The sequence below is a fragment of the Falco rusticolus genome, chromosome 2 (assembly GCF_015220075.1).
Source record: "Falco rusticolus isolate bFalRus1 chromosome 2, bFalRus1.pri, whole genome shotgun sequence".
Taxonomy (NCBI): Eukaryota; Metazoa; Chordata; class Aves; order Falconiformes; family Falconidae; genus Falco; species Falco rusticolus.
Window position 1 is genome coordinate 57,716,323 of NC_051188.1, and position 27,843 is coordinate 57,744,165.

The following is a 27,843-nucleotide window of genomic DNA, read 5'->3' on the forward strand; positions in this document are numbered from 1 at the left end:
TGGCATTTGGGGTATTCTTAATGAACTGCAGTGCAATGTGAAAGAAATACTTAGAGAAGGGAGTCATCATGAATTACTAAGAAGAAACAGATTTCTGTTTCCAGATTATATGTGGTTTAATCATACGTAGAAAAAAGTAGATGGGAGATGGACCCATAGGTTGAAGAGCTGTCACTGGAACCTGAAAATCTGGAGATTGTGAACTAGTAGGGAGGAATGGAGACCTCATTCTTAAGGTATTTGCTTGGTGCTCTATGGCAGTGCATCAGGTAACATGAATGTGATATGGCTGCTGTTTTGTTATATCCATGTATGGTGTGTTAGGGTATGTGCAAGGCTGAACTGGCACCAACCTTCAGTAAGGTAAGCAAGGAGAAATGGATTTGCTGGATTACAGGGGAGTGGGGGAAAGGAAGAGTCAAAACTCCAAAGGGTTGAAGTGGCAATGAAACATTTCAGAAGAAGGGAGAAAATGGTGGGGGGAAATTTCACAAGACTGTTTATACATACACGGTTTTGCAGTATCTTCTATGGCTGCTTCTGGTACTAGTAGGACTGTTGGTGTCTCAGGGTGAGAAGTGTGTGGGTATGGAGTTTTTCTCTTGATGCCTAACAATACCTAACTATATTAAGTTAGTCCTTTTCTGTAAGGAAGCTTTTGGTTTTGTAAAACATACATGCTTAACTATGTTTAAGTTTGAATAACTTTGTTTAGACATGTAAACCACATTGGAATTCAAAACAACAACTTTAAGCATGTAGAGTGATCATGCAAATAAAAGTATTCAAGGTCCATGCTGTTTTTTGTACTTAGTGTGCCAGGAGGGATGACAGACAGGCTAATCTTGATAGCATTTGATCAAAATAGATTACTGACTTCTGTTGCTGTGGTATACTTGCTAAAAAGCATTAAAATCCTGCTGCATGATTGTCTGTGCTAGTGCTTTAGGGTGTGTTTTTTTTTTTTTTTTTTTGTTTTGTTTTGAAATGTGAGGCTAATGCTGTAGTGGTAAAGTAAAACCATTGTGAAGCAATAATCCAAATGTGAAATGCATCTCAGTTCTAGGAGGTTATGTGAATTCTCACATACTCAAGTATACAGCAAATTCAGAAGCTATTTAAGAGATGCCCCCAGAAAGAAACTTGGAATTAGGTGGCAAGTTAATGTTCCTTCCTGGTAGTAGGATTAACTTTTGCAAATTCAATAAAAATGAAGAAAGAAGTAAAGCATTTCGTAAGTGACTCTTGTGCTTCTTCTGTGTGTCTTGCTGTACTCACATGAACACTTATTGCTCATTGCATTCTTCAAAGTAGTTTGACTAATGCTTGTCACTGCTTCTAGATGATTTCCCCCTGCCCCCCCCCCCCCCCCCCGTTTGTTCTGAATGAGCCAACAGAATATGTGGGTTACATTACTGCTAACCTTAGTGTGTCATAACTGACAGCCTTCATGCTACCTGTAAATAAAGTTTATTTTCACAAAAAATAAAATTCCCTGTTCATAAACTGCAAATACTTTGAATTTCACGTGTGAAAACTTGTTTTCTAAAAGAATGCCCCCTTTAAACAATTTATTGTTTCGCATGCTGAAGATGATATAAAATATTTCATAAAGGTAACTTAAAATTGGTAAGCATTGGAAATGTCAAACTGTCAGTATAAATGAGTCTTACTGACACATAACTAATACAATCTTACACAGTTTGAGCAATGGCATGCTTTCTTAAATACAAACTGAAAGGGAGCTTACAAAAGGAGAGCAGAATGAGGAAAAACTGGTTGTTCTGTTTCTTGGATCTGTGTGTATCTTTAAAGGAAAAGAATTCTGAACTCTGAAAACATGTTGAAGACCAATCTAATTAAACTTTTGTAACTTTTTCTTCAATTTAAGTGTGCATATGAATTGTAAGTAGACTTGAGACTTCAAACCTAACTTCAAACTTCAGACCTAGCTATTTTATTATTCCTGGTAAAATATTGGAAACGTTTGTCCCTTTTGTATAGTTCAGATTTGACTAAAAAATGTTTGGCAAATGCATATAAATGAGGATACAATGGATTAGGAATCCAACATGAGCCTGCTTAAATAATTCTCAAGATTTTCTGGTTCACGTGTAGTGATATTGAACTCTTTAGTCATAGGCTTTAATTTGTGCATGGTGCTGACCTGATGCTGTGCAGGGACACTCACTGCATCCCTTCATTCAATTCACTCTAATTATCCCCAACTTCCTGGGGAGCCTGCTTAGAACTGGTCATGAATGTTTGTTATTAAGTATTAAGATATTAGACTACCCTGGTTACATGTAACAAAGTAGTTTTTAGTCTGAATTTACATATAGATGATCAGTATAGGAAGCTGAAATTGCATTTGTCATGATGTTATTTAATCAAATTCAAAATAATATATTGGAATAATAAAACATTTTGACAGTGACTTAAGCTTGGAGTTAAATGAAATGAGATTTATTGTGTGAGTTCTTGTATGTCAATGTCGGTAATTTCAGTGTGTATTTTAGAGTGGTTATGGTATGTAAATTATCTTTGAAACAATCAGATTTGTGTGCATATTTCAGGGTGACGGTAATTATTTTTGCTGGGAGCATCTGTTAATGCAGAATATTGCCTCTTCAGGTTCATGTGAAAATGGCGGACGAAGCTGTCTGTGTTGGCCCAGCTCCCACCAGCAAAAGCTACCTCAACATGGATGCCATCATGGAAGTCATTAAGAAAACCAGAGCCCAAGCTGTGAGTCTGAATGAGTCTATCTGCTGCAGCTGTTTCATATATAGAAAGCAGAAAAGCCAGAGTTTGTATTTTTTTTTTTTTAAGGTGTGGGGGGGAAGTGATTGAATATGCTATTCCAGTTAGTTCATGTCACATGAGTTAAATGTGTCTGAAATCGCTACTGGAAATCAAAGGCTTTGTAGCATCTGGCAGCACTGGTCGCTGATCCTGCAGGTGGCTGCTGGATTCAGCTTTCACACCAGGGAGCAGCTTCAGTTCATTTCCAAATTTGCTGGGGGAGAAAAAAAATACCAATTAGTTTTGAGCACTAACCCTTTATATGCCATAATGGCTTTTTTTGAATGTTTTACAAAGTGTGTCCAAAAAAGCTTTTGCTTAGACATAGTTTGAATCACTTTCTAAGTCATAGAAATGTTATTTGCAGGAAGGTAAGGTAAATGGAGCATCCCATGATTATTTTTGTTTTAGAACGTTCACAAAATGCTTGTTAGCTTATATGTGTAAATGTGGGCTCTTCTGCCTTTCTCTCTCCAAATTGGCCGGAGATTCTAAAGCTCAACAGAAATTGGCTGGAAAAACTAATGTGTAGTCATGTTCGTATGCCTAATCTTCTTTGTTCTGTCAATGAAATAAACTTAATATTCAGGGGTGCTGTACACAGAGCATTTATTAAAATAAAATTTGATGGGTGTATATGAGCAACACTAATTACCCTGGAACAGTTTGGATCAACATTGTAATTTATTTCAGAGAAGATGTTTTGGTATAGTGCTTTCAGGGGCCAAAAACTTTCCCATAAAGAAAAAAAACTGTCTCCTTCCTTCTGAGTTTCTGAATATGGAACTTAGTTTTTTAGGGTCTTTAAAAGAGGGGAATAAAATGGCTTATACTTTGTCTATCAGCGTATACTGGATCAAGAATCTTACGTGAATGGTGAAAAGAAAAATGAAAACTTTCTCACATTCGTCTCAGTTACGCTAGGTGTATATTGGGGTGTGAACAGCAAACTAGGCACGCAAGGTTGTATGACCTAAACTAATGAAACAGTAAACAGTGTTCTCCAGCAAGGTTCACCGGAGTTAGGAGCCTTAAGGCTGCTGTTGTAATCAGTGTTAGAAATATTTGGGGATGAGGAGCATTTTATAATGGCTACTAAGAAGTGCGTAGATGAGCGTATATGGTTAAATCTGCAGTGAGATAAACGTGGCAAAATGGAATTAAAAAGAGCAGAAGGCAAACACCAAAGGGAGTGTGTCCATTGCTCTGCACACAGCACCTTTCTCTCTAGTTAAGTAAGGAATGTTTGTTTCAGAAATGGCAGTTCAACCAGCGAGTCTTTACAGCTTGATGTAGGACAGAGAAATGAGTGTGTTAAGATAGTTTCAGAATGTATTAACTAGTTTAAATGCTTAGTGATCTACTTCACCTTCCTCAATATTTGAAAAGGTCCTAGCAAATTTGGTGTCAGGCTTCAGAACTCAATCAATTTTTATTTTTTTCTCCCCCCAAGGTACACCCAGGATATGGGTTTCTTTCAGAAAACAAAGAATTTGCTAGACGTTTGGTAAGTTATTTTTAATTATTTGGCTGTCAGTGATGTCCTAGGTGGCATATAGTCATTCCAAGGTATCTGAGGAGTCAAGATACTTATTCAAGGCAGATCTAAAAGATACCTTAAGATAGGAGACTTCAGTATGCTTTCTGTGCATGTGGTTTTATTGCATTTGAGGGTGTAATTGCAGACCCTTTTCCTTTGGGAAAAGGGGAGGTGCCTATTTGTAAGAACTTTACCAAGGATGTAAGAACCTTTTGGCATTTTCACTCGTGCCTGTACTGTTTATGAGGCTGCGCTGTAAAACTGGGTCACTGAAATAATCTAGGTTAAAAGTATCTGGTTTTAAGTGATCATTTTGGTGATTCATAGCACAGCTGGTGAACAGCTGTATCAGCGGCCCTGAGAAGGTGCTGAACTGCATTTTCAGGATGGGAGTAGAAAGCTGTTTAAAAACTGGCTTCTCTGCTGGTGGTCATGCATTGTGGAGCTGTGTTCTCTGAAAGGACCAAGAGAGTCAAGAGGGTGCTGTTTTCACTTAGTGTGTGAATTCATAAAAATTATTATTCACAACCTCTTTACCTCAGTGGAGTTTTTATTTATCACAAAAATAGATATATGGCCTTTTTACTGATTTTATTTTTTTGGGAAAACTTTCGTGCAGCTGCTTATAAATTTGAGCAGTGCTAGGAGAAAGTTATATGCAAAGTGTTTTAAGCAAAGTCCTGAGTGGATGCTGTGTGTGTAGTCACTGCATATCATGTGTTTTTATTGTCTGTTGGTTTCACTGAGAATAAGTACAAGCACATAGTACACTGAAATTTCCAGTAAAAAGCTGTTGCAGCTACCAACTTTGTTACAGAGGTAAATGAACCATACAGCTGAAAAAAACCTCAATCATTTTACAGGCAGTAAGATAAATTTGTTGCTTGTTTTGAGAGTAATTTGCACCTTTTTGATTCGGGGTAAAAAAGACAGATGAGGAATATGCTTCTATAAAATGATAGCTCTTTAGTTCTTAGCATTTGTAGAATAGCTCTTGTTTCCACATCTCTTCCTTGATTATGTCCCTTTTGGTTTGAGTTCTAATTGTAATACAGACCTTTACTGTTTAGTTGGTGTTAGAGAATACCACCTGTTCACTAAGGAGACTATTTGGGAATGAAATCTCAAGTTTTTATACTTCATAGTTGCTGTGCTTTTTTAAAAGCCCCCAGATAAAAACAAATGTATATTCTGTGTGATGATGAGTGCATCCTGCTGGTTGCTGGGTGGTGGTGGTCATAAAGTTGAAAGGAATTCTAAACACTTGGCGTTTGCCGGGATTTACCAAATCTAGGGTAATCTCTTACATGTTATTTTCATGCAGTTGGGCAGCTTCCTTTTATCACTGTTCTGCTTCATGTACCAGAGCCTCTTTTTTTAGAGGGAAGATTCCTGGCTTAATTTATAACAAACTGTGTTCCCACTGGATTAGACCAGCAGGATAACTGGCTTTAGTTGACAGTTCCTGTTTTTTTAATAACAAAAAAATTAATTGAACAGAAGTGCTTGCTCATGCTCTTTTGCTTTATATTTTGCTGCCAAACATTGAAATTTGATAGTTATTACTCCAAACTGGGTGCATTTCCTAGTAATCTCCAATTTGATGTAAATTACAATATTGGTGACATGACAACCTGGAAGGCTTTTTTTTGGTGGGATTAAACCGAAATGGAGGAAGTGCAAACATTCCTGTGATTCCCCCCCCCTTCCCATTTCTCATCTTTTCACTCAAATCCTTAGAATAGTGAATTCCTGAAATAATGTGGTGACTAGAAACATGTTCAAGTTTGGGTTGGTGCTACAGTCTCAAAATAGCTTTTAATTATGTTTGAGAAACCTGGTGTATTCCCTTCTCAAAAAATATAATAAAACAAGGTAGTTCTACTTTGCTTTCTCAAATGCACTATTTAAAGTCTCAATTAAGGCAGAATCATGCTTCCCTTCATGTCAGTGGCTCTAGAATACCAAACCCCTCGTGAGAATTGGTGAAACAACCTGTTTTTTTATCGCTGAGGGCTGGTTATGTTTTTTTCAAGACACCCCGATTAATATATTTAGGAGGAGTACTTGCCTGCTGTTTCTTTTCTTTATTAAAACCTATAACAAATGTTAGAAAACTGTTGTGAAGTTGTCAAAGATGTGTTTTTATTCTGTTTCCTTTCTCCCTTTCTCTTCCTTTTCGCATACACTGTTTTGTTCTTTTGTACTGAAAGTATTGATGAAACTTGTGAAACCTGGGCTTATTTCCTGGTGTGCATCTGTACTTTTAAAACAAAATATCTAGATTCAGAAATAGAGAGCTACACTAAACTTACTAAACTTGCCAATCTGTCTGTAAGAGCTGTAATGAGCTCAAAGCAAAGCTTTGTCTTCAATTAACATGTGGAGGGTCAGTTCACATGTAATCCCACTGTGTGTGTTTTGAACAAAAGCATGGCTTTTTATTCATTATTGCCTAAATGACTCATGGAATAGCACACTGCTATAGACAGTCCTTGTGAAGAACTTGATGGATACATTTAGAGTATTGAAAATTAGTAGTCTTCCCCCCCTCCCTTTAGAAACTTAATTTTGTTCTCTCTTAGAATGGGGGAGAGCACAAATAAATGATCTGTTGTTTCCAAAACAAAATTTGAAAAAAGCAATCAGTGGGTGAATATCTGGCATGTTGTTTATTATGATCCCATAAAAAAGTTGGTGCTTTCAGCCCTCTCTTCATGTGTATCTATTCTGGTAGCTGTTGGTGGCTGACAGAAAAGGGATCCATGGAATTTATATCAAGTGAGTCTGTCAAAGGTTACCTAAACCTTAAGGTCAGTTTCTTAAAGATGGGTATTTTAATGTGAAATCTTTTGTAAACCTTTTAAGCTAATGCTGATAAAACTAGTTATTATGTAGAATAATAAAACATGGGTTTGTGCAAGTGAATCTTACTTTGCATTTTGATTTTTAATTCAGAAATTTGAGCTATCCAACTTGGAACTCTTGCCGTGCTTTATAAAAATGATCTGTACATTGGAGTTGTAAAATATAGTGTGTAAGTTGTTACTTACAGTTTATGTATGCAGAGATATTTGCATGTAAGCTGTTTGCTTCCTTCAAGAAATAATTCCATAATATTCAGTATTGACACAAATCTAAAGGTGCAGTTAAAATCTATTGCCACACTGGAAAAGAAAAAGTAGTGTCTTTGCCAGATACTATGCTGAGCTGCAAGAACAATTTGTTCCTCCATGCTTTAGAAGAATTTGCTAGTGACCTCTGTATTTATGTTAGCTTGTTTAGTGTTTCCCATTATATAAAATTAATGCAGACCCTTTCTGAGAAGCTCTATAACCTCTATTGTCTGCAGCAGGTCTTTGAAATTCAGTAAGGAGAAAGCTCTGAGACTAAGATTGAGCCTTTTGGTTGGCCTGTTTTTGAAAGATACACTTTTCTGAAATTGCAATTTTCCTTTCCTTGCTTGCAAACCTCTAAGGCAGGTGTTGTGGCGGGGGGTGAGGGTGCTGAGTCAGGTCTCTTCACATGTCAAATACTTTGGGATTGGCCCATGGTCCCGGTGCCTCTTTATTTCCTTCTTTTCTTACCTGACTGAAGGGAATGGGGGAGAAAAGAGAGAGAAAGCAACTGTGTGGCTGGGTTATACAGTCATTATTCCAGAGTCAGTGCTGCTTCTTGTAGTCTATCTGATGTTAGCAGCAAGTAGGAGCCTTACTTCTGTAGCTGAGGTTATGTGTGTTCTTGCTTCCTGATAATGGTTGGAAGCTTGACCCTTGGTGCGTGGTGGCTTGGTGTTGCAGTTCCTTATAATGGGATCAGTTTTCCTCTTTTTAATTGAAAGGAAAACACAAATGAACTTCCCCTTCTGTCACAAAAGTATCTTAAGAAGCTACTGGGTAAATTGGCTAAATGAACACTGTTCCTTTTTAAAGTGTAGTATGAACAATACCAGTTTGCAGGATTTATACTTTCAGTGTATTTTGCTCTCTTGCACATATGTATATGATAGAGCTCCTGCTTTCATTGGTGTGCATTGTTGTGTATTTTCTTCAAGAAACCTGTGGAATTTGTGCATAACGTAATCTTCAGATGGTAAGAATTAAGTTTAGAAATGCAACCTTTATCTGGAATATTTTTCTTGAATGCAGCCTTGACAATACTATCCTGATGCTCTGTTTCTTGATGCAGACAAAGCCAGCCACCAAAAAAAGCCTGAAATCTCCTCCTTGTGATAGAAGCCATAAACATGGTGGGACAAAAGTATTCACTTTTGGAATAAAATATGGACCTTCTTGGAGTTCCTAGTGGAACCTGTTTTTTATCCATCTTTTGTGCCCTTTTAGCAGCTACTGTTTGGCATGACTAAGGGGAGAACAAAGCAGCAGGCACTATTTCTCTTTACCTTTGAAGCTAGATTAACATTCTTGGTGGAATTAAAAAAAACCAACAATGTATTGTCTGAAATAAATGAGCAAACAATGTATATGGAAATGATTGCATGTTTGTAAATAGCTGTTAAGTTTGAGATGGAAAAGGTAAACCAAAAACTAACATATGTCATCCCCTGTAAGGGCACACATCTGACATGTGAAGAATTTTGTGCTGGTGGATCCATAACCCTATGCAGAGCTAATTATGGGATTAGTCACCTGTTAACTCTTAATGGCAGCAGTGTTTCCTCACTGGCTTTGTTATTCGTTAGCAAATTCTGATGCTCCTTTATCGTGATTCAGTGGACATAACATTTTTGAGAAGCATTTGGTATGATTTTCATGCTGTTTCCGCATGCATTAGTGCCCTACCTGCCAATTCACGTGACTGGTTAGTATTTCTGCTTTCCAAATTGCAAAGTGGTGGTTGAAAAAGGCAGCTTTGGAAATGCGGTGTTAAGAAGCTACTTATGGCAGAGAGTGTATCCTTCAAGGAGTGGGGCAGACAGAGCTGTTAATGTGGGTTTCTTAGTCTGTTCTGCAATGCGTAGCATGTCTTTTTCTGCCTAAGTGGCAAAGCGCTTACAGCGCTGTCTGTGGTGCCTTAAGGTGCTTTGTCTGATGTCTGATGGAGACTGTGCCTTTGCTGGGTAATAAAGATTAGGCAATGTACTTGTCTAGGTGAACAAGTCACCAATTTTCCCGCCTGGAAAGCTGTGCCTGTGGGACTGTAATGTTGATGGGTGACGGCTTACCGTCTGAGGCATAATGCTTCTGAATGTTATTTGTATTCTTGTATTAATCACAAGTAGGCTTTTTTCTTGGAAAAAATCTGAATCATCTGCAATATCAGGTTGTGTGAAATCCATGGAAGTGATAAATACTGCATGTATTAAGTCATGGGCAGTATTTGTCAGACGTTACTTGTCCTCTGCTAGTGCATGTGAGCTAGAAAAATGACATGGAGTCATTTGAACTATCTGCTTAGACACTTCCTGGTGTGAAAGTAGGAAGGCTGTATTACTTTGTTACTGTAGAAAATGTCACAGAACTTTGCTAAAAGCATACGATGGGTTACGTTATCATCAGTGTCCGGTTTGATTGCCTATGCTACAAAAATTGATACCACTTCTGCTCTGTTGCAACTTCCAAATCTTTTATCTTGAGGAGCTGCTGTGTACAGCTAGAGTGCTTTTCTTGAAGTATAGGCTTCTGTCTAAACTTGAAGTCTCAGGGTGCATATCCACAGGTCTTGTGAATATGCATGTATTTAAAGACGTGGGGTGGTCTTTTGGGTGGCTTGTGACAGAAATGTTCTCCTTCCTTTTGAGTCTTTTGCCTAAATGCCATAATCTTAGTGTGTGGTTTTGTTTCTTTTTCTTGATCTGCTGATCGGGCAACTTCCGCTGACATGGCAGTCTTGACCTATTTGTATTTGTTTTTCACTTAGAATAAGCCTTTATTTTTAACTTGTGTTTTTTTATAGCTGTGTATTTTTTTTAAAGTCGCTTATGTTGAAAACTTGTAACACATGCAAGTGTTCTTGGAAAAAGCACAAACACAAAACCTCTTGATTTAAATAGTAATGTCAAGCAACTTGAGACTCTCAGTGGATGAAATGTGGGTTTGTGTGAGTTCTGGAACGATTTAATGCTGTGCATGTGATTAAAGAATACATTAAGAATGATTTTTGCCTATCTGGACTATCATAAGTCATTTAATATTTCTCATGAGATGCCTTTCAACAGCAGCGCTTTGGCACACTTATTAGGGTGTGTGGTTCTGCAAATGAATGGTTTTTTGGAATCCCGATTTGTAGAAATTAGTTATTTCTTGACATGCAGTGTCACTGCAATAGCACTTACTTCCAGGTTTGCTGGAATCCTTCACATTGCTTCTGAAATGCTTTGTTCTGTCCTCTTTCTTCCGCTGTTGCTGTGTCTGGTTGCAAGAATAAATCTTCTTGCTTTGTTTCCACAATTGCAATTATATTAATTGTATATAACTGTGTTTTTCCTCATTGCAATAGCAGAAAGCTTGTGAGTGTAATGCTCTATAATTTTTATATAGGTAACACTGTTTCCTTTAACTTTCTGTGGTTTTATTCTACTATTGATTTGCAGTGATGCAGACAAGCTTGTCTGGTTATGGTGAACTCTGTCCATTCTGAGCAAAGGTGATTTGTTAGTTTGTCCTGTTTGTAAGCTAGCGTGGTAACCTTGAAAATGTGATGTCCTTCTCTGTTTCCAAATCAGTTTTAAATGGCCCATTGATACCAGTGGAGTTGGATTAGACTTGAACAGTTAAGAGGTGCGAAGTCTTTGAAATAAGAACTTCTGTTGTCCTGTGGATTTTAATATACTTTTGTGGCAAGGCAGGTGTGAAGATTCAGCTCAGAATTCAACAACAACAATGCTTCCTCAATAATCACTTTTTTTTTCTGCCTACATTTTAAGAAATAATACATTTTATAGTGATAGATGATTTGTGTTCAGCAGTTTCACATTGCAGATTGGACACTTAAGGGTTTCTATATATTCTTCCTAAAATATGCACATCAAGGAAATTAATTCTGGCTTTAAAGATGGATGCAGTTTAGTGATTGAGTGGATTATTTTTTTTTGTGTGTGTACCACTACAGAGCTGAAATCTATTGAAACAAGGATGTTTGTGATAGAACCATTTTCTCTCCCACAGTTCTTACTGTTTAATCTTCTGTTCCCTTCTGTAGTTGAAAACTAAATGCAGGAAGTTATGAACCAAAATCTGTTTACTGAAGTTACACTACTAGCCAGCAAAGATGGCTTCTTACAGCATACTGTATTTTCATACATAAGGGCTTTTGTTACTGATAGTGGTGTGTTACACGAGGAGGGATATGAACATGCAAGCCTTTCATCCTAAGGCTAGGAGGTAATTACTTTTGAGGTAAGAGGAAAACTTTCTCAATTTATTTGTAGAATTTTGTTTAGCTTGAAGACACTTATCTGTTGCAATAAGTGATGCTCTGTGTTTTTGTGTTCCTCTGTTTTAGTGACTCTCTAAGAATGAAGATGGTCTGTTGAGTCTTCATTCCTAATTCACACCCTTCTTTAGTTGGCTTTTTGTGTTTGAGTTTTAGGAGGGTAATGTCTCCTACTTTCTGACACTTTTAGATCAGATTCTGATACTTGACCTCTAATGGATCTACTGAGACTGTGAAAGAGCTTCATGAAGGGAGGATCATGACTGGCAGCTCTTTCAAAGGCCTGTGAGTGATTTCCACGTTAGCTGAAAGGCTTTTGATGAACATGTTTCTAAAGATGACCTATTATCCTGGATTGGTCAGAATTTTTTGGGGCGGCTTTGTTTTTCATGGTATGTGACTGTAATCTTCAGGAAGTATTTTCTTGAAGTTAGTACTTAAGATCATGTTGAATTATCAGAACTTGATCTTACAGTTCTATAAACTTAGATTTTATCTTATGCTGCTGTTCAGTTCCTTTTATATTGTTGTATCTGTCTTGTTCAAAACTGTTCTGTAGGTATTTAATATGTCTGCAGTATGTTTTATTGCTGCTGTAAAGTGGTCAGATATTCTGAATAGTTGCTACAGCAACAAGACTTAATATACTTGTTTGTTCAGCATACCACAGGATTCACTTGTTTGAAAATCACTTCTTGGGCAGGAGGTTGTAGTCTAGCTTTTCTGTGGTCTCTGAACTGTTCCAGCTGCTTCTGCGTGTTGAAGCCACTGTCATATGCCAGATACGATTGGTTATTGAAAGTGCATTGAAACATGGGAGAAGTTCAGTTTTATTTTTTACTGTTGCATAGATCCACCAGTTACAGAAGCAGCGGAAGCTGTAAGGGATGCAAGACAAGCTATATTCAGGCATGTCAGAATTAAGTAAAGTTTTGCAGTATTTAAACTGTTTAATTTCACTTGATAACTGTTTAATGTCACCTCTTGGCCAGTTTCATGAAACTTAAATTAAAAATGGGGTTACTATCAATGTGCATGCATTCCTGATTGGACATTTCACACATTTGTCCAGCTTCATAATTTTTACATCAGAATTGTGTAGAAAGCATATACCTGCTGAACTCACTGTTCAGAGGTCAGTTCTTTAATTGATACTAAATTATGGCTTTCGGTACACACAGGGTTAAGTGAAAAGTTTGCAGTAATATCTAGTGAGCTTTTTTCCTTTAATGTGCTCATTAGCAGTGGCAAGTCCAGGTTTTAGCACACGTCAGTAATTTACATTTCATTGCTGAGTGGCTGCCCTTGTTCAAGAGTTGTTTCTAAGCTGATGAATATACTTGTGTTGGGAATAAACTGAGTAGAAGAATTGAAAGCCAAATACCCTGCCAGGCTTTTCAATGGGTGCCGAAGTTTCTAGTGGGTCACTGATTAGTAATGCATGGAGTAGCAGGGAAATGCAAAGATGATGTCTAGAAAGGTTACTTCAGGTAGGTTTTACCATCAAACTCCTCTCTATCTGTAACTGCCTTTACAGTCACTCTCCTCAAAATTCTTCTCATGGCAGGCCTTCTCCTAATATGAGAATGTGGTACCTTAGATAGACATCCCAACCAGCTTACTTTTTGAGAGATGGCACAGGAGAGTAATACTCGTGCAAGGAGTCCTAGAAGCAAATGATCTTAATGGGCTGTACAGTTTCCTGGTATCAGATTATGATGATGATGGGGATCTCTGTAAATATTTGCTCTTGCCCTTTTTTCTTTCTTCTGCTTCATCTGATACTGACTTGTCTTAGCTCGAAGATGTGTATTGTTCACCGCTGTAATGGCAAATAGATGTGTGTTGGGATGAAGTAGCATTGTGGTTGGCAATTAAGATGCAAGACAAAGGTTACTAACTTTTTTGGGGAAACTGATGCTTTCATGTGGCAACACCATAGTTTGGTAATAAACCCAAACAATTAACTAAATGTATTTGTGGTGGAGTGATATTCTTGCTATTTTTTTCAAGCTGCTCTAACTATTTTCAGAGCACTATGTGGAAACGTATACTGTGAAATTATACTTCCCTTTGTAGAGAGTCCTGCATATATTTTCTGTCCGAAAGGATAGGTATTGCTAAATTTACATATGTACACGGACAACTAAGCATTTTTATTCCCGATGCCCGTTAGGATCATACTGACGTGTTCTTCAGAACTCTAGCAAAAGAGCACTGGTGCTTACTCTTTCCCACTCTCTCTGTAAGGTATTGTGAACACTGTTTATATTCAAGCTACTTATTATACAGTTTGGGGATGGGGAATGCATTAAACATTTAGAATGGGGGAAAACCAGCAAAAGATATTCCAGAACGTTCTTGTGAATAAAACCTGCCAGTTCATTGTGTAGGAACTTGTGAACCCTTTTATTAGCCTATCTGAACATTAGGTGCATATATTTAAATGAGAATGTTTGCAGAAAGTAGTCATTTGAATATTTTTCACACGCTGGAAATATTTTCATAGCTGCCTTGGTCAAATTTGGAATTCCTATTGTTAATCTGCAAAATAGCTACTTGGGTTGTCTGGGAAGAGCGTTGCCTTTAGCGCTGTGCTAACACGTTGAAGGAATCTGAAGTAGTAATTCAGAACCTCAGTTGACTGAGACTGTGACTAGACAACAAATAGTAGTTTATGAGCTAACAGGTACCAACGTATCTATAGATGTTGCTGGAAAGGCTTTTTTTGATTATGAGCCAAGACATTTTTGATGGCTCATAATAAAATAACTGGGGAAAATTATGCTTTTTTTTTTTTTAATAAACATCTGTCAGATACTTTGCCTTGTGGTTAGGACACTTTAATGTTCTTTACTCTTTCAAAAAGCTGGAGTTAATCACAGCTAAGCATGGAAAAGACATTGAGCTAGTAAAACCCCCCCCCCAACAGTCAAGAAGGTGTCTGAGTGGAGCTTCCACAGGAGCGGGGAGAACATTTTACACTTTAAACTTAGAATGGTTTTGGTTTCTTTTTTTCAGTTGCAGCTGCATAAAGTATTTGTAGCTTCATGTCTTAGTGTTGGACTGTGGTTCTGAATTGATCAAAAAGGGAAGGGGTGAAGAGTGCTTTCAGTTAAGATTTCCTCTTGCAGATTTATGGAGGGGCAGGCTTCTGGGATGGGGGCTTAGCCTCTACTGAATAGGTCCTCTAGCTCTGACCTCCTGCTGCCTGGCTGAATGTGCTTCGTGATGGCTGACTAAACAAATGGTGGCTATTGTGCATGCTGCTGCCCTTGTCATTTAAGAAAGATTAAGTTGTACTCTAAGGCACTGTCTACTGTATGTACTTCTGTGCAGGGCTGTGCAGTTCTTAAAAGGCAGGTGAACTGTTTGGTTTCTGGATCTTGTGGCTTTTTGGTGCTTTGATCCTTTTCTTGATTGAGCAAGAGTTGTGGCTTGTAGCTACCTGTGTGTGATCTGGTACAAATGGTTTATAACTGTGAATGCTAGGGCAAAGCTGTTACTGTACCAAAGCTAACTTTGAGTAGGATAATGATTCTTTGATCTTTGGTACAGGATCTGTCCTCAAAATGTGAAGGATATTCCTACAGGTTGGTTGTTTTGGGTTTTCTGGGGAGGGTTTTGTTTGTTTTAGTCTAAACTTTGAATTGGCTTTTTATGGAGCGAGAGGCAGACTTGTGTCAGCCAAATTGGTGTAGTCCATAACCATATCTGTCTTCAAGGAGATTTTTGGTAGCAGGCGTCTAGAAAATTCAACACACATGCAGCCCATACTGCAATGTTCAAAGGATACTTCTCAAGTTGCTCAATTTAAGTAATAGGTGTTGTGACATATGTGGTACTTCAGACATAACTTCTGTGTCCCCAAACTTGATTAAAAAATTTTTAGTCTGAGAGGACAATAAGTACGCATCCATCAGTTTCTGCATCTTTTAGGAAGCCAGAGAGTAACATCAGTAAGGGATACTGCAGTCTCTTATTTTCTGTGTATATTTTTACTGTTCTTTGCAGAAAGAACACTTTAAGATGGTACCCAACTAAAACACCTGAATTTTGTAAGACTTTTACTTTTATTCATTAATTCTATTGTAATAATCCAGATAAATAATTCCTGTAGCAGCCATATTATACAACTGTAACCTTTTTTGGTAAATGGCTGTTGTTTTTTTTTTTTTTTTTTAAAGACTTGTAGTGGGCTACCTGAATACTGTGTGACCTTTTACATCTACAAAAGCTGAAAATGCATGTATGTTGTGTATGTAGAACATGCTTCTTAGCACAGAAGGGCTCTCATGAATCCAGTGTGTAGATGTGCTTTTCAAAGGCAGGCAGCAGGTGTGCTGCAGAGTGGTGCTTCCACCTGTCCCACCCAGAGAAGATCAGTTTAATTTGCTCTGGCTGGAACGTATAAAGAGTAAGTTCCCTGATTAGATTTTTTGGCAAGGTGTCTTGCTGGCAAGCTGTGCTTAATCTTAGGGTGTTAAATTCAAAGCCACCGTGCTAAAATAACATTGGGCTTTTTAAAAGCAGGTTACCCAAAAGATCAAAATGCCCAAATGAAGACTCCTTTCATTTGGGTTTCTCGTGTGCACATGCGCGCGTGCATTGACACAGTTTTGCATTAGGTAGTTGCTTGATTCAGTGGGACTCTTGCCTTGCTTAAAGGCTCAGTATTTCTTTGTGTTCACTCTTCAGCATTTGGCTTCAGACAATATTCAGACCTTGCATTGGGCACATGTATATTTAATTTAGCTGTCAGACTTTGTTCATCTGTAGCATATTTGTCAATTTTATGTATTATAATGCAGTTCTCAAAACACCTTGCTGCTCTCGCTTCCCTCCTGCTCAGCTCAGCTCCTGCTATTTCCTTGCATGCTGTCCTCCTTTCTTTTCTTTCCGTGTTCAAAAACGTCTTGGCTTTTTCATCTAGAAAGCATAGGGAGGTCAGAAGATAAGTGGCCTTATTTTCAGTTATTTCCAACTGCAAGGAGTAATTTCAGATAGTCCTGTTTGGATCCTGTGTCCAGTGGGTGGGGCATGCTCTGGTTCTAATGAGTTTTCATATCACCTGACAGCTAGACTCTCCAAAATTTCCTAGAAGATTGTGCAAATTGAGGCTTTCAGTGGCTTATGAACTGAAATATGGGTGACTTTTTCGTGAGAATTAAGAAATTATTTATGATAGAACATATTTAGTGTGATACAACATGGCTTCCATTCTGATTTCATAGTTGTTGATTCAAGTCCTCCAGCTTCTATGTGAAACTCCTGTCACCTCATTTTAAATAACAATTTAAACAGTGTTGTGGCTATTCTTTCTCTTAATTCTTTACTGAAAGTTCTAGCTTTTTGCAGATGCTTAGAGATTCTTGTGTGAGGAATACTTGGAGTGGAAGACTGAGTCTAATGAGATTTAGAATTTGACAGAAGTGTATTCAAGTAACAGCATTTACAAAGAATGAGTAAGGGGCACTCTTAAATTCTGCTGTCATATAGGCTAGCTCTGCCTCTCCACTGTAGGCTAGCTTTGCCTCTGTGCTATGCCTATGCCAGAAAGTGTGTATGATAACAAATTTATCTACAAGATTCTGTTATACTTCAGATGTTAATATTATGTTAGGTTGTGCGGTAGATTATAGTTGTACTTTTTTTTTTTTTTTTACAAGAGCCTTTTTGTGTTTAGATACTTCCAACTATACAAAACACTTTTCTAGTCATTTCAGGGCTTGATAACTTCAGGGTTCATTGCCCCTGTACATTTTTCAAATTATTAGCTTCCTAATGCTTACAGCTTTAATTTACCCCCTACCGATATCCTTAAATGGGTTTTCAAGAATTTTGAAAGTGGACTACTATAGTTGTATTTCAGTGTTGGTCCTGACTGACACAGAATTTCTTAAGTAGCCTCCACAATTAAAGGGATGGGAGGTTCAAACAGCTCCTACGGCAAGAAGCTAAAGATTCTCTTGAAAATAAATTTGTATTTGGTTTCCTAGAGTGTTTTTGCTTTGCTTACTTCTGATGATTTGCATGTTGCTTTTGTGAGTGCTTTTCCTCTCAAATGTAACTTAAATGTATTAAGTGGGGTATGTGTTCTTGAAATGTAAAAATAATACTAAAACATTTGCTTTTGTTTGGGGGGGAAAAAAAAAAAGATAAACATCTGACATGCTGCATGCCTCACAGCATAAAAAAATCCATAAGGGGCAACTTAAAGAATTGAGTACGTACATTGTATCCATGGAAGTGACGTTAACTACATATTTACTTATTAAGTTTTGATTATATTAAGCATATAATTCATGCTATTGTTTTAGCTTCAAGTGCCAGAAAACTACAGAACTATTTTTCTTCGAATTTACAATTTGCATTTTCCATTACAGCCTAAAATTGAAGTAGCAAGGATAAAGTATCTGCAGTGTGTTTATAGGTGAACTGAAGTCTATGCCACTTTGAACCATTCAGTGTTCTGCCACATTTCTGTGGTGAAAGTATTGTTCATGATGACTTCAACACCAGGCATGATTCCTTTTGCAGTTAAACCCAATTGTTATCTTTCCCTCTTCCCCCGTGAGTCTGGCTGTGGGTTTTTTGTGTTGTGTTCCAGTCCGTCCCGTGCCCCCCCCCGCCATGGTTTTTGACTGCTCTGTGATTTAGGGAAAATGCACAAATCAGTTTTCACAGTTGATGTTCCACAGAACTGGAGTCTAGGAAATGTGAGGCCAAGATTTAAAACCAGGTAAAGAGCAGCAGAAGAACAGAATAGGAAAAAATCCCCCAAACCCAAAACATCCAGCCCTGCCCCCCCCCCCCCCCCCCCCCCCCCTTATTGTCTGTATTTTAAGATTCCAGTGCAGATAATTTCTGTGAAGTCTGCATTATCATTCAGTGCAGGAATGGTTTCCTACTGAATGTGTGACTCCATGAATGAAATGTTTGTAGTGCCAGGTATTCTCAGTGTCATGTAATGGCACATCAGTCTTGATACACAATACTATAAAAATGCAGTCATTGCAACTGCCTCTAAAAAGCAGTGAAAGAAAACTGTCTTTTTGAATGATAAAATACTATTCCCTTTTAAGGAATTTCTAGTGTTACATGTTTTGTCTTGCTCAGAGTACAATAAAATTCGATGATGGGATTCAGTTCTAGGAATCGCAAACCTTCCTAAAATATTTGGACAGAAAGGCTACTACAGGGATAAGTTAGAGGAGTTGAAATGGAGATGGAACTTGGCAAACGAAAAAGCTGGATAATGATTAGATTTCAGCACAGACAGATAAAACTTTGTAGCCTGTGTTCCTGTGATAGTTGGATCCCATTATTAAAATTAGTGAAGTAAAATGGTTACTATTAAGAGTTTAAATTTAACTTTTGATTGCCTGTACTCTCCTATTTGATTATAAGTGTTTTGATCTTGTATTTCCATAAATGAGAAGATAGCTGGAGTTTGTCCTTTGTTACTGTCTTACAGCCTGAAGTTTTATGTGCACATTGGACCACATTGAAGATTACGGTCAAAACTACAGGTGTCATTTTAATATAGTAACTTTAAGGTAATTGTGCCAAAACTGAGATTAATCAGGTATGCTGTACAATTGCAAACTACCAAAACCTGAACTTGAGTCTTAAAATTGTCACAAAGCTCTGGATGATGACTTAAAGGTCAACTTTTGAGTGTGGTGTTGTTTTTTTTTTTTTTTAAAAAAAAAAAAAAACAACATGGAAAATAACTGAGATTATTTTCTTTAGGCAGGAAAGGAAATGTTGTTAGGCATCAAGCAGTTTGTATGTCTTATTGCTTTTTTGAATTGCATTAAAGGAATTTAGCGTTTAGCTGCATTGTCTGCATTGTAATAGCCAATAATGGAGACACTATCTTAAAACAAGGATCCAGTCTGATCTTCCAGGGGTTTTCAAAACTGCTCAAATGTGTCATGGTGACTTAAAAAACCAACAACTCTGAGCTGTTTATATACTGTAACTTCCCATTACTAAGGCAGCTGGCATTTGCTGGATAATAGTGTTGTTTCTGTAAAATAGTTAAGGGTCTTAATTATCCATGCCTTTTTGAAAAATTACACTGGCTATTATGTGAAAGTAAAGTAAAATGTAAAGTATGTGAGGGGTTCTGTATACTCCTATATGGATTACAAAGGTGTGTCATAATATGTACAAATGGTATATGTATTCAGACTAAGAGAAGACTGTTTAATATATTAAGCATTGTGAAATTAATCTTTATTCAGAGATTAAAATAATGAGTTCCAGATTTATTGTGAAATTGGAGCTCCATATGAGTGAGTAAAACAGAAGCTGGCCTTTCAGCAATCTATCCAGCCTGTTCATGGAAAGGTGTGATAAATGGACCAATGTGAGCATCATCATAAGCCAGTAAAAGTGTAAAACACCTTAAATATGTATGCTTTAATAAACTGGTTGAAATACAATATATTGGAAGAGGATCTTGAGATCTGTAGAGTGAATTTAGTTCTGATTTTGTGACCAGCAAGAACCCTTACATGAACCATTCATACACCAGCAATTAAGAGATTTGCTTTTTGCACAAATACTGCTATGTTTTCTGATGTAATGTTGAAGAATAAATAGCCTTGAAAATGTAGTCCTGAAGCTGAACAAAAATTTGCTTGAAAGCAACTAGATTGTAACATCAATCGCATTTAACACTTAAATGACACTACATTTTTTATTTAAGTGTGTAGTAGTGGAGATTGCAAAGTACAGTAAATGTAGTTATATTACAGTATCACTAATGTCTGTTGTTGACTTCATCTGTGTTAGAGTGGAAACCAAAGAACCTAATTATGCTCACCAGATCCCCATTGTGCTAGATGTCATATACACATGTGTAGTGTGCCTTTTTTGGCTTCGTCCAATTCTGTTAGCATCTGAAGGAAAACAAAAAGGAGTGAGCTAAAAATAAACAGGGAAGAAAAGCCTGGGGCTGTAAATGGGGAAACCTTGATCCCTGTACCCACAAAAAAATCTCAGCCCCCACCACTCTCTTGAAAATGGAGAAATGCAAGCAGTCCTTGTGGCTGGGTAAAGCAGTATTCAAAAGTACGGGCATTTGTCCCTCTTTCCTGAGTTACCTGTAAAGCTTCTCCAATGGGAAGAGTCTTGTGCACTTCATTTATAGTGATTTTTCAGCAGAAACCTTGTTTGAAGTGTGAGCAGCAAAGGCTAAAAATTTTCTACCTTTAAATATTTACGGTGCATTATAACCTTAAGGGACTACTTCATGTAGCTTTTACTTGTTTTCTTAAATGATAAGCTCCTGATATTAATTTATAAAAACCTACAGGATTAGGGACTGGGTGTCTGGACTGTAGTTCTTAAAATTAGTTGCCTGGGAAAGAGTGACAGTATTGGTCTTGGTTTCTGTGTTTTTGGAACTTCCCCATCCTATACATAATATTTTTGAATTCTTTTGAAATGTATTTATATTCAGAGTGAAAAACATGATTTATTCCAGACATGAGTTAATGAGTTCCTTATTTTTGTATTTCTTCCCTGTACTGAAAATCTTAGGAGCCAGGATCTTTGTTCATTGTTCCCCAAAAAGCCCATTTTACACACCAGCTCTAATTCATAAGCTGTTTTTTGTATGTGAGTGTCTTCTGTCAATTAGCTCATTTCTTTGCATAGCTAGTATCTCCCATTGTCTTGTACTCATTTAATTTTGATTTTTTATTTTTCAATTTATAGTTTGTTGGCTAGACAAACATCAGTTTTATACAAAGAAGCTAATAAATATGCTCTTCAGAATGTGTTTTTTGTTTAAAAATATACACAGACTGAAATTTTGGCATGGGGAAAGGAGTGAATTTAACTTGCCTCTGAGCAGTTAATGAAATACTGTATTAGGATAACGTAGAGAGCGCATTGTGGCACCATATTTAAAATAACAAAGTATTTCACATAGAAGTGGTAATTCTTACTTGTTTTAAAACTTCGCAAAGCTAATCCTTTACACTTACAATATCGTGCTTGCTTTGCACCTGTTTGAGCCTTTTTTGTATGTCATGTTTCAGTGAAGGTTCAGGTACAGCCTGAGGAAGAGGCTTGGGGTAAGAGTTCTGCGGATGCAGAAGTGTTTTTCAGCAACAGCTCTGAAGCTTGTCAGAATCTTTAATTTGGAGCCGGTCCCTCCCACCTTTCACAAGATGAAAGGCATCCATGTTTGGGAACTGAGAAAAGATCTTTCTTTTACAAAGTGATTAACAGGAAACGTTAATAGTTCTAGATGCTTCAGTGATGGAACCAGTTACTTTTTAGGAGGATGATACAGAGCTTGCATGGTAAATTCCTTTCTGTTCTAGCCTTTCTTCCTCCTGGCTGTGAATGTTTCAAGTCCTACTATAGCTCATGCTGGCAGTGATACCTGCGTTGCTCCTGCAAAGCAAGGAATGGGAGCCATAATACTGTCTTCCGTCTTGTGGATATTTGTGCAAAGGTGCAGTTGCTTAATCTTTATAAGCTAGTTATTATGCTGTTGCAAGGAGATGTTGGCCCTGGCCATGTATTCCTGCTGTCTCCCTTGTGCTGGAACAACTATTTATGTAGTCATCTAGAGCAAGCTTAAAAGTAATCCAGAAAGAGAAGTTAATGCTAGCACCAGAAAAATTCAATGGACTAGGTGTGAAAAATTAAAAGCCTGGAGATCAGGACCCCACTCTTTTGTGGCAAAATATGCACTAGATCAACTTAGTCATTGTGGTACAACACTTCTAGCCATTGGCAATTAAATTCCCTATTCATTCCCTCTTTGGCTGAGCCCATCAGAACAAACCTCTTGCTGCAAGTGGTTGTTAGCAGGTGACCACAAGGATGTTGAAGGGACTTTGAGGCTGTAAAATTGGGCTTTCAGGAGTTACAGCATGTTGGGGTTAGAGTTGTTGCTCTGGCATCCTCTGTGCGTGTGCACTGGGATGCAGTTCTCAGTTACTGATGTAGTTTCTCCTTGCCTCGTTGCCTCCCTTCTTGGGTGCAGGAGGTAGGTGGTGAGCAGGGTGGCAGATTCTGAAAAGGTATGTTTAAAGCAATTTGTTTCAGTCTGGGATGTGTCCATTACAGAAGTCCTATACAATGTTGATGGGTGTGAAAAAAGCAGGATAAGAAACTTTGTTTATGTATTTGTTGCTCCGGATAAAGTTACAAAGCCACTTTCTGTAAATGTAGCCTTTTGTATATACCTGTGGTTGCTTTTTCACTGCTGTTCTCTCAGAGTATGTTCTGGCTTTAGTTTTAAGGATTTTTTTTTCTGTAGCTTTGAGGAATATCATCTAGTCGTGCATATTTTTCAACATTCAATTCACAAGTGAAAATCCTGTTTGCTAAAAATTTCAAAGTAATTCTATCCCAGCAGATAAATTAGAGGTTGGACTTCTGGAATTTTTTGCATGTCACCATTTTCACATAACTTCACTGAAATACCCAGCAAAACTTTTGCTATTTTAGTACTGTGGTTTTATCTACCATCTTAAGTACTCCTGACTCATTGAGTTTGCAAGGGGGGGGAGGGTTGGGGGGGTGGGAAATAAAATTGGATAGTTGACTAGTGTCTGCTTATGCAAGTTTCTGTCCCCCCTTGCCATCCTCGTTTCTGTGGGGACCTTTTAAAAGAAAGATGTCAACTTTTCAGAAAGATTTTAGGTCCTTATCCTGCAACTGTTTAAGCATGCTTAATTTCAAACACATGCTTATTTACAGGATCCAGATTTGTTTGTTTAATTACTTTACAGCAGGAGTGAAGACTGTCCAACTCTTGGGCCCATCTGTTGGAAGAGAGGAACTTGGTTGTGTATGTTCCAAAAAGCTGTTCCACCCATAACCACTAGACAAAACTTACCTTTCAGATCCAGGGGTGGTGGTATTAAGGGATACCTGATAGATACTTTTGTCACGGTACCTTATCTTGAGCTCAGAATGGTTGTGGTTCACAGGGTGCTGGGCCACAAGGGGATTTTATGGATTGCTTCATTGTAAGTGTCTGTAAATTCTCTAGTACTACATATTGATACATATTATTGACTTGTTTTATTTATGACACTGAAATAGTAAGAAGTTGTTAGTCCAAAACTGTAGCATTGAGTGTTGTTATACCACTAGTACGTCACATTTTGTTCAATAGTTTTAAATATGCCCAATTTCACTCATTCTAGCCAAGAAGTATAGTTTACGCATACTTTTAAAATAGTTTGAAACTTTCATAATATGTAGTGGTGTTTATGATCATATGTAGTTCTTTGTTTTTATTATTAAACTGAAGGCAAAGGACCAAATCTGCTTGCTTGATCTGTGCGAGAATATGTGAGATTAAGAACAGGGCTAATTTGTATATACAAGTCTCGTTACTTAAAAGTTATTAAAATTTGGAGTAATTTTTTCTGTTAAGTTTGCCTACAAAAGTACCTGAGCCTTTTTTTCTAAATTGTATGCGAACATCCACATTTAAGAGGACAACACAATCACACACATCTCTGCCCGTAATACCTAATGTAAACTTCAGGTAAGTGGAGGGAGAGCCTGTGTATGTTGACTGTTGGAACATACAGAAAACCCTCGAATTTTCTTAGAACACTTTCCAAAGGGGAAAAAAAATCAAATCCATTTTTCATTTACTTAAATGCAGCATATTGGACTTCTCTCAGTGGGCAGCTGTGAGAGCTAGTTATCTTTTATTACAGGGTAATTAGTCCACAGTTTTCTCCAAGGAACTGTGTGTAAGGTTTAAATAAGAACATCTTCTATTAGTAATACTACATGTATCCTTTTACAAATAAATGGTGCAGGTGATGACAGTAGTGCTTAACAGAATTCTGTGAATAGGTATCTCTTACTATGGCTGGCTGTGTTGTCTGATGATGTTATCCCATATGTACTAGTACTCGCTGAACTGATGGGAGGGCATCACAGGGATTCTACTTTACCATCCTCCCTCCCTCAGACTGTAGTTGCTTCTCCCAAGTGCTTCCATACCAGTGCTGGTGTAGGGAATTCCCTCTTGTCCCTGCTTGCCCCCAGCTGTGTCTTCCCAGCAGTGTGCTGTATCCTGTGGTGGCTTCCTAATACAATCGGATGAGCTTGTGTTTTGGAGATGGGAACCTTTGGATGGGATTTCTTTTGTTTTAAAACAATAATTCCATTGATCTAACAGATATTGCTTTTGTCTGCAAAACTAAAGGAGCAGCATACTTTAGTACAGATGTAGAAATACATGGCTAGAGACAGCAGCACCACCAGTAAAGAAGAAATATCAGTATGGCAAAGGCGTTGCTTTCTCTTAAAGAAACAAATGTTGTGAGATTCGGTAGGAAGATCCATATCCCTTTATCTCAGACAGTCTAAGAGGGTCTGGTCTTGTTTTTTAACAAGGGTTGTGCCAAGTTCTCTATACTGTTGGTTGCTGTAACACTTCTCACTTTGCGAGAGATAGTAATCTTCAGGATGTTCTTCACTTAGGGTTATAGAGTATATGAGTTTGAAAGTGATCTCCAGAGACCTAGTCCCTCTCTCAAACCAGGATCAACTGCAACTGGTTGCTTAGGGCCATATCTAGTTGGTTCTGGAATATCTCCAAGGATGGAGACTCCACAGCCTCTCTGGGCTACACATTCCTGTGCTGGACCACTTTTTCCCAGTATCCCTTGCAGTTATAGGTTGCAGCCACCTCATGTGTCAGTCATCACCATTGCCATGGCAGTACCTCTGTAACCCTGGCTTCTTGCCTGTTAGGGACTCTCTGCCACGGGTATCTCCAACCACAAATGTAATTTTCAGTCATCTTGCCTTGTTCAGTCCCGCCTGTACCTTTTTCTGAATGCTTTTCATCTGTGTACCCCATTTTATGTCTGGTGACAGTGTATTTGTTGACAGTTTTTACTGCTGTTACTGTCTCTTTTAGGGACTGTCCCTCAAAATCCTCTAAGCACCCCTTGCCCCTTCAGCTGCTTTTAGCTGATATGGTTCCCGAACTGATGGCTGCACAGCTACATGGATGCTGTTTGCAGTGTGAGAGGCAGGAGTAATTGAGACCTGGGGTGGAGGTACTGTACTTTGGGGTCACTAGTCTGTGACAGGTTACTATGACCTATGGAATAGCATCCTGTGCTTGGCGTTTTATAATGGCTTTAATCTTGAGGAATTTTTGCCCTAGTCCTGTCCTTCATTTACTTGTATGGTTGTTTTTAGTAGCTGCAGGGTTAGTATACGCTGGCTTTGGTAGAGGACAGCGTGTTGGTTCAGTGAATGAAACCTGGTTGGCGGAGCGGGGGCAACGAACTAAACGGCAAACCAGACCCAACAAACAGGTGTGTGCACATGCACTTTTTTGTTGCTAATATGATTGATTTACTGCTTGTTTAGCTCTTCACTAATGTTTATTAATGTGATCAACAGGTTTATATTTATTTATGAATAAATATGCCTATTTCTCATATGATGTTGTTTTTTGAATGTCAGAAATTAAATCTAGTGCTGTTTAATGGCTCTCTTCTTGTCGGGAAAGTAACTCTCGTTTACTAACAAGATGCAGATGCTTCCAGTTTTCAGAAGTGAACTTGCTGGTCTGCTCTGCATGTTGTAGTATAGTTTTTGGCATCTTTATAAACTCTGAAGGTCTTGCTTATCGGATGTTTGAGGATGGCTAAATCTACTGAAGAAACACCACCTTGTCCTGATATTATCGATGGCAGCTATTTGGCAGGAAGTAAATTAGTAGCCTTTATGTGAGGACAGGGAGGATCCTAAAACTACATCAGCCAGCTAAGAAAAGGGAGATAGCTGTGGGTGGGTAGAATGGAGCTACCCATGTTAGAATTTGGTCAGGGCAGTGGGCTTAACAGTCTTGTTTTTATGAAGGGCATTGCTTCTTCAATGCCTTTTTTCTTTGTTACAGTGTTTGAGAAATGACCCTTTTCAATGTAGTTGTGTGCTTTGCTCAACTCTGTTTCTCAGTATGCAGCGTGGCTATTAGGAAGATGATTCTAGGGTCACTTAGCTTCCCTGGCTATCCAAACCAGGGGTACTGATGTTTAAAATGTCAGTAAATTCAGGGTGGCATGAGCTTGGGCAGTCACCTTAAGTTTTAATTTGGTCTCTGAATGTGCAGCATTAATATAATGATGGTCACCTAACTCTGAAAGCATTATAGAATGTCTGGAAAAATACCAGACTTTTTTTTTTTTTCTTTCCCCCAGAGTGTGAATTTTTTCTCTCCAAGTTCTGATTTATTATTAAGTTTTTTTTGCAGTCATACAAGTAATATCCTTTGGCTGCAAGCTCAATGTGTCTTAATAACGCAGTGCTAATTTTTCATTACTTGTTCACTTCTAAATGTATTCTTATGTCTCATCTCCGCCACCCCCACCCCCCCCCCCCCAAAAAAAAACCCCAAACAACAACCACAAGCTGAGGCATTGCAGGTGCACTTACAAATCAGGCTAAATGCTTTGTGTTCTATATTCCTTTGCTGAGCTTCGTAGAATCTTCAGGACAGGAGAAATAGTATGGCTGTATTAAAAAAAAAAAAAAAAAGTCTTGTGCCCATGCCTTTTCTTAATCTGCTCTAACATTCAGGTTTTTGAACTGTTTATGTTATTCCCTTTGTCTTCCCTACCAAACTTTGTTTGATATGGAAAATTTTGTATGTCATGAATTCGGGTCCTTGGTATGTGGGGTATTGGTTTGGCTAGAAGGATGCTTCCCGTGTTGCTCCCTCTCATCGATCTGTCCTGCTTTTTCTCGATGAGCGTCTGGTTTTCATTTAGAGTGATGTATATTTTGTGTTAAATGTCTCATTGAGTGTTCTCCACCAAGCTGAAGACTTTTTCCAGACTGAAAGCCAAATGGCTTAGAAAATAAAGTGCTGCTAACTTTCTCTACTGAATTCAGCACAGTAATTGCAAGTGAGTGCTTTTTTCTACTCCAAACAAATTAAAAATGCTATGTAGGTTGAATCCTAATTTCAAAAAAAATGTTGTCAGTTAGGAGATGGAATACTCTTGAAGAATAAGTTGTACTTAATTGTATTCTGAAATAAAGTAGCTTAATAGTGTTGTTTGGCTCTTTGACTGTGG

General features: G+C 37.9%; 1 protein-coding gene across 1 annotated transcript in view; it reads left to right on the forward strand.

Moving 5' to 3' along the window:
- The window catches only part of PCCA (propionyl-CoA carboxylase subunit alpha), a 292,425-nt gene that overhangs the window by 44,101 nt on the left and 220,481 nt on the right, over positions 1–27,843 (forward strand). The window contains exons 5-6 of the mRNA XM_037378105.1: positions 2,635–2,748; positions 4,259–4,312. Of these exons, the coding sequence (XP_037234002.1) occupies positions 2,635–2,748; positions 4,259–4,312 (168 nt within the window). The remainder of the gene's footprint in view (positions 1–2,634; positions 2,749–4,258; positions 4,313–27,843) is intronic.